This window comes from Gossypium hirsutum, chromosome A01 (genome assembly GCF_007990345.1).
Source record: "Gossypium hirsutum isolate 1008001.06 chromosome A01, Gossypium_hirsutum_v2.1, whole genome shotgun sequence".
Lineage (NCBI taxonomy): Eukaryota > Viridiplantae > Streptophyta > Magnoliopsida > Malvales > Malvaceae > Gossypium > Gossypium hirsutum.
Window position 1 is genome coordinate 108,421,974 of NC_053424.1, and position 7,416 is coordinate 108,429,389.

At 34.7% G+C, this 7,416-nt stretch overlaps 1 protein-coding gene across 1 annotated transcript; it reads right to left on the minus strand.

Moving 5' to 3' along the window:
• LOC107918485 (endochitinase 1-like) lies at nt 1-1,583 on the minus strand. Its single transcript, XM_016848056.2, has 3 exons — nt 947-1,583; nt 668-824; nt 1-566 (listed from the first exon to the last, which is right to left on the minus strand). Exons 1-3 carry the CDS (start codon nt 1,368-1,370, stop codon nt 173-175), a joined length of 975 nt encoding a protein of 324 aa, XP_016703545.1. The 5' UTR covers nt 1,371-1,583; the 3' UTR covers nt 1-172.
• Between the last annotated feature and the right edge of the window lie 5,833 nt (nt 1,584-7,416).

The window sequence follows — 7,416 nt, forward strand, 5'->3', positions numbered from 1 at the left end:
TGAAAGAAAACCACCCATTTTATTATTCTTTCACAAATCATCAAGGACTAAATAAAGAAACAGTGTCATAACAAACCCAACAAAGTTAGATCAGTTCACTGTTGTGATGCATACAGAAGAAGGTCAAACATCTTTATTTGCACGTTTACTGATTTCATTTGAGCCAAAAAAGCTACATTGAGTCCACCGAGACTCCATTCCCGAAAGGACTCTGGTTGTAGCAGTCAAGATTGTTACCATAGCTAACTCCAAGTATGTCACAATACCTCTTATAGAACCCAATGCGGTCTTCTACCTGTGCATTCCAACCCTTACCACATTCAAGGCCTCCATTGATAATATTTGTGATCACACCATACCCTGGAACCCGACCTGCTGCCCGATCGCTACTGGAGGGTGACCATGCTCCGATGATCACATTGTGGCAAGATGGCTTCGGTGATTGTGGAGTCATCCAAAACCAAAACGCAGACTTGAAGGAAATTGTGGGATCACTTGATAGCAGGTCTGGGTTGTTTAACAAGTCGACCCCTATGGCCCTTCCACACTGCCCGTAGTTGTAGTTCCTGAAACACCAAAGTGGATTAATTATATTAGAAAGTCAACATCTTACCATAAATATGTCATTTCAAGAGAAGAAACGAATGGTGAAAGATCATGCTATTACCAAGAAAGTTGCATGGGACCCCGGCCAAAATATTGTTTACCAGGAGCACAAGGGTAATTTGGATCCGAAGCGCAATAAGATGAAGGGGGATTCAATTCCCTATTGTAGCAGTATCCCCATGCATAAGGACCATCCGGTGCAGCCCACCCTGCCCCACCTGCAGCAATGCATCAATCATGAAATTTAATTGTTAAAACGATAATATTTTCTAAGATTGTTTGCAAAAGTCATGTTGAAATGATGATAAACATTTTGTATCTAGTTTCGAAATGGACTAACCAGTAGTTTCATGGGAAGTTTGGGCTAAGAAGGCAGCTATTTCCCTCTTGCGAGTAGCTTGGTCACCAGTTGTAGCAAATGCAGGAAAAGAACGGGCAGCAGCAATGAAAGCATCATATGTATAGAAGCCACGGGCAGGACAAGCCCCATCGTTCCTATGCAAAAGCATCTGATTAAAGGTCTCTCTTGATATAAGATTGGTTAGCCCACCAGGCCCAGGGGCAGGGCCACTACCGCTGCACTGACTTTGGCAACCAGGAACTGTGCAGTAGTCAGCAGTACTGCCACACCAGCCAAATTGGCTACAACATAGACCACCGGGGCAAAGAGCACCGCCTGCTTGCCTTCCACACTGCTCAGCTGATCCTACGACTACATACAACAAAAGCAAAAGGAAAATTGACAAGGCCTGAAGAAAGCTCATTTTTTATTTATCGATGTGGTAGTGTAGGAAGATTGGAAGGGTGTACATAAATATATGGTGGGAGAAAGTCATGGTGAATGATAGATTATTCGTAGTTTCCTTCACTGTTGTAGTTTTGATTAAAAAAGGGTGACTTACTTGGTACTCAATGAATGAACCAAGATTTTTTATCTGATTATGCTTGACCTTTCAATATGCAATGTCGGATTTTAGTCTCATCTTATCCTCACCAACTAAAAGTTGGAAATTAAGGGTTGGCATGTAGGCGGCTGTTGACCCATTTTAACTTCTTGCACATGAATTCTTCTTATATGGGGCCAACATTATTAATGTTGATATACCTAAATTTTAATAGCAACTTTTATTTATCTCAAGTTATATTTTAGTTATTTATATTTAAAATTTAAAATTTTAGTTACTTATTTTATCGGGTTATAATATTTTAATTATTAAAACGTTAATTGTTACCTTTAATGGTAAACTGACATAGCACTTAAATCATCATTTTAAACAAAAATTTTTGGCTAATTTATACAATCTGTCCCCATATTTTTTCTTTTAGAGCAATTTAATTTTTTCTTTTATGTTCTTTTAACTTTCTTTTTCTTTCATCCTCTTCTGCTTTTCCCTCTGTTTTCCTCCCTTATCCATTTCTTTTAACGTATTTTTTAAAACTAACTCCTATATTTTATTTTTTTTGAAAAATTTAATTTTAGAAAATATAAAAAAACTATGTTAAAAGAAATGAAGAAGAGAGGAAAACATAGGGAGAAGCAGAAGAGAATGAAAAATAAAGAAAAAAATGAAAAAAATATAGGGACCAATTGTATAATTTAATCCAAAATTTTAATTTGAAGCGATGATTTAACGTGCCACGTCAGCTTTCTGTTACACTGTTAACGACAATTAATGGCTCAGTACCTAAAATGTTACAACACGATAACGTAAATAACTAAAATATAACATTTTAAACATAAATGACTAAAATGTAACATAAGACAAATAATTACATTGCAAATTAAAAAAAAGTTCGAACATAAAAAAAGTTGAACAATTCTATGTATTACGAAACATAGTTACCTACATAAGATATCGAATTGGCTATCGTACACGAAGCTAAGTCCTAAAGGAGATTTTATTTTGGGCAAATATTAGCAGCCATTGAACCCTGAGGCGGCTTTTGACCGTATATACAAAATGTACTCAATTTAAACGCTATAAATTTGGTTTTGGTGCCTTTCACTTAATTAACAAATCAAGAAGACTCCTTTACCATGGTTAAAACAGGAAGACATTAAACATATATTATATATTTAACAATTCAAAGGATTGAATTAATGGGGAGTAAATGGATTTATGTTAAACACATTTTGTATATTTAACCATTTATCTTCCTCTTTTAACATCTCTAGTTCACTTCACTGTTTACGTTCCAAAAGAGTGCTAAAAGTTTGAGAGAAATTTTCATCTGATTAGGAGCCTTTCTTTACCTTTCTTTTTGTTTACCTCCAGTGATATTTACTTTTCTTTTTGTTTCACGCTATAATGGTTAATTTCACCACCAAAGCTAATTTTATACTAATTGTAGATAAACGCATCATCTATCTAAAAAGGCCCTAAATAGAGTAACTACGTTTAACAAGATCTTGTCTTTATGTATTTTCTTGGAATACTATTTTACAAATAGAATGATTTTTTTTTAGCTAAAGGTTAAGAAACATAATCCTGTAAAAGAATCAAAGTAAACATTTGATTCAAATACTGAGAATGATTATTATGTCGTCTACAATTCCAATTGGGGAGATAGCAAGTCTTGGTTATTGGAGCAGTTGACTCTATCGGTAGAAACATAGATGTATTCATTGGTAGAATGATATATTGGACTGGACTCAAGATGAATTAATTTTGAATCCGTTTGTGAATTAATTCACTTGTGACATTTATGGTGTGATCTACCTAAATCTTGAGTTAGTAACTGACCATGCGTATGCAACTCATGTGCTTTGATATACGTGGAGACTTATGCTCTAAAGATGATCGAGCCCATAACCGGTATGTTGGGTACATGACTTGTGTATGGCATGACTTTACTAGCAACAATAGAATTTAGAGCTTAATTAACGAGTTAATGATATCCTCTCATTGACTTATGTAGATTGATAAATATGGAACGTGGTCACTGATTGTTAGTTCTCAAACAAGCAATTTATCACAGTTATTTGTTGACAGTGATCATATTAATCATTAAGAAGACACAATGGTGACAATGAGATAAAAATAAGATTGTATTGAGTGAACAGATTTAACTCAAAAGAATCAATGATATCATATGAGGGTAGCACACATATGATGAGGTCACTGGACAAAACAGTTGGATGAATTACTTTCGTAAAGAGTATACAATAAGGAGTTTCCAATCATGGTACTTCTTGTGGATTGACTCCATGATTAAGTAATTTGGAATTATCGGAATGATGCTTTTGGACATAATTGCAATTATTAAAGCCTAATTGTATATGTCCGATTGGTCCTTCCGCTAACTCAACAAAAGCTCGATCGGACTGCATTTGACTTAGAAGAAAATTCTACGACTTTGGAAATAATTTAATTGAGTTGATTTATTCGATGTGGAATTAAAGTAGTGTTCGTGAGAATTGTTCAACTAGAGAATTTAATTAAAGAATTTTCTTGAAAAATTAATTTGGTAAATCTAACTGATTTTTGGAAAAATTAATTTTGATTAAATAAAATTAAATTAATCAAATTAATTAAAATTAATATGATATTTTTAGAAATTAATTTTCAAGTCATAAAATTGGTCAATGGGTAATTGAACTTGAAAATTGGACCTAAGATTGTAAATTGGGCCTGGGAGCCCAAAATTAAGACAACTGGTTGGACTGGGCTTAGTATGTGAAACTAGGCCGACGGTCCAACCGGTGGCTAGACTAGACCAGTCAAATCATCATTGACCTGGACAGAATCGATAGTAGCCGAACCAGCTCGAGGTGCCGTAAGGGTGTTGCACCTGCATCACCGAACACAGCGGTGTCGGCAGCTGTGACGGTGTTTCGGTGGCCGATAGCTGTTGGTCTTCAGTGGTTGAGCAGTGGAAGAGTTATACTCCTATTTGGATTCTACTAGAGAATTTGATTTCAGATTAACTATTCCAAAAATAATAATATTTTAATAGTTTAATATTAAATTAAATTAAATACTTATCTTAATAGTATTATTAATTTAATATTAAAGTAATTATCTTAATATTAAATTTAATTTAATATTTAGTTTAATCATAGTTGAACTCTCTAGACTCTCCTTATATAAAGAGAGCCTTGGGTTATTAGTTTTCACACACTTGAATTCAATATATAGTTATAGATAGAAAATTCTTTGAAGAGATTATATCAAAAAATTTCTAGAGATATTTTTTTGATTTACAACTTGACCAAAAAATTTAGAGAAATTTGAAATTACCCCACTGGTAATTTTTGTGAATTTTTTTTATTCAAAGCAAGACCAAACTCGACAGACGTAACCTTGAGGATAGCAGAGAAGATTACTTGGTCGAAGTGCTCATCCTGGACGAATCAGAAATGTACAATTTTGATTAAGTGTTTATTACTTTAGATACCACAACCAAGATCTTATTTTGAAAAAAAAATTTGAAACTCTGTTTTCCCTAAATTTATTTTTTGTTGCTATTTCCAAACCTGATGTTGAGACCCTCTTTAAATCGAGTTTTGGAAAATGGGAATCGACTTTAAGAAAAACGAAAACGGGAGTCGCCACCAATCTTTTTAGGTGTGATTGGATCACATTATAAAATGTTTTGTTTTTAAAACTGTGACACCCCTAATTTGACCCTAGTCGAAAAGTGGTTTCGGGACCACAAAACCGAGTCATAAAAATAATTAGCTGTCATATTTGATGCTTATTATATGTACATATGCATGTGTGAAAATTTCATGTTTGAATTTTGTTAATTGTAAGTGAATTTTATTAAATAGGACTTATGTGGGAAAATTTAGAAATGTGCTAGGCAAATGTAAGTGGCCTATTTATGCATGTTGCAAAATAATTGTATTTGCATGTCAAATTAACCAAAGAACAAGAAGGTGGCCGGCCATGCTATAAGTTAAAGCCTATTAAAAACATTTGGTGTTAGTGTTTTATGGGAGAAAGAATAAAATAAAAGGTTAGTAATAAAGAAATGAAAAGGGAGGGGTGATGAAAACAAAGTTGTCTCATCCATGTTCCCCCCCCCTCCATTGCCGTGAGTTGAAGAAAGATAACAAAAGAAAAAAATTTTACATGTTCATCTTTCTTCTTGGTTGCCGAATTTGGGAAAGGGAAGATTGAAGAGGAAAAACCAAGGTATTCGGCCATGGCTATCCTAGTTTAAGGTATGCATTGTGATTTTCTTTTTAATTGACTATGAGATTAGATTGATAAGTGCATAGCTTATTTAACCCATGGTTTAATTTCATGCATCAATTGTAACACCCCGTACCCGAGTCCGTCGCCGGAGTCGGACACGAGGGGTTTGCAGACTTATATCACTTCTTTGCACAATCCATTTTAAAAATTTCCAGGCAGTTGGCTAACTGCATCACTGTCACCTTAAAAATCATATCTTGAGTTTCACAACTCAAAAATCAGTTTCGTAAATTTTCCATGAAACTAGACTCATATTCCCATCTACATATTTTTTTCTAGAATTTTTGGTCAGGCCAATTAGTACAGTTTATTAGTCAAAGTCTCCCATGTTACAGGGATCGGCTACACTGACCTTTGCGCATTACGACTTGGATATCTCCCTGCACAGAGCTTCAATACTGATGACGTTTGTTTCTATAGAAACTAGACTCAGAGAGGAATCTATAAATATATGGCATGACTCCTAATTATCTCTGGTTAATTTATAATGAATTTCCAAAGTCGGAATAGGGAATCCAGAAACCGTTCTGGACCTGTCTCACGAGAACCTGAATATCTCTTAACATACTGTCCATATGATCGTTTTGTTACTTTCCTATGAAAATAGATTCATCAAGGTTCGTTTACATAATTTATTCACTATTTAATTCCATTCCTACTATTTTTAGTGATTTTCTAAATCTACATCACTGCTGGTGTCAGCATCTGCCTTTATGGTAGACTTTACCTATTTCATAGTTTCCATGATTCAACTAGCCCTTTTAGCATAAATAGCACAAATTATGATAGTGATTAACCATTCCCATGGCCAATCCTTGTTAAGCATAACCACACCTCTCAATAACCATATCCATACCAAATGATTGTAACATTATGCTCAAACATATATAAGCCATTTTCGCATGGCTATCCAAAATTATACAAATCCAAAGGGTCCATGACCCACAACAAAAAGGGTAGTCCTATACATGCCATATCTAGAGTTCAACTAAAAGAGTACCAAAAGGGCTTTGATAGTGTGGATGACTTTGACTTCGATGATCCCGAATCCGATATCTAACGAACAAATCTATAAAACAGAGAGCCAAAGCAACGGGGTAAGCATTTTAAAGCTTAGTAAGTTTCAAGTAATGAAATCAGCTTTGACTAAAGTATTACATTCACATAGCTAAATGGATCACTTTATTAATACACATTCTCATAAACATACTTACTTCACATTTCATCAACATATACACACAAGGTATTAACCTATCTAAAAGCCGAAAGTTCGTTAGTCGATTGAACGAATACTATTTAAAACGAATCGACTTTTCCGATGCACACGCAAACATACCTTATCGTTTGGGTTTTTCGAGCGTATTAATTGAATTTATTACAGCACAACACGCTCACCTTCGAACCCAAGTTTCTTCGGAATTTAGCCGGATATAACCACAAGCACAATTGCCTTCGGGTCTTAACCCGGGTATAGCAACTCGCACAAATGCCTTCGGGTCTTAGCCCGGATATATCAACTCGCACAAATGCCTTCGGGTCTTAGCCTGGATAAAATCACTAGCACAAATGCCTTCGGGTCTTAACCCGGATAAAATCACTAGCATAA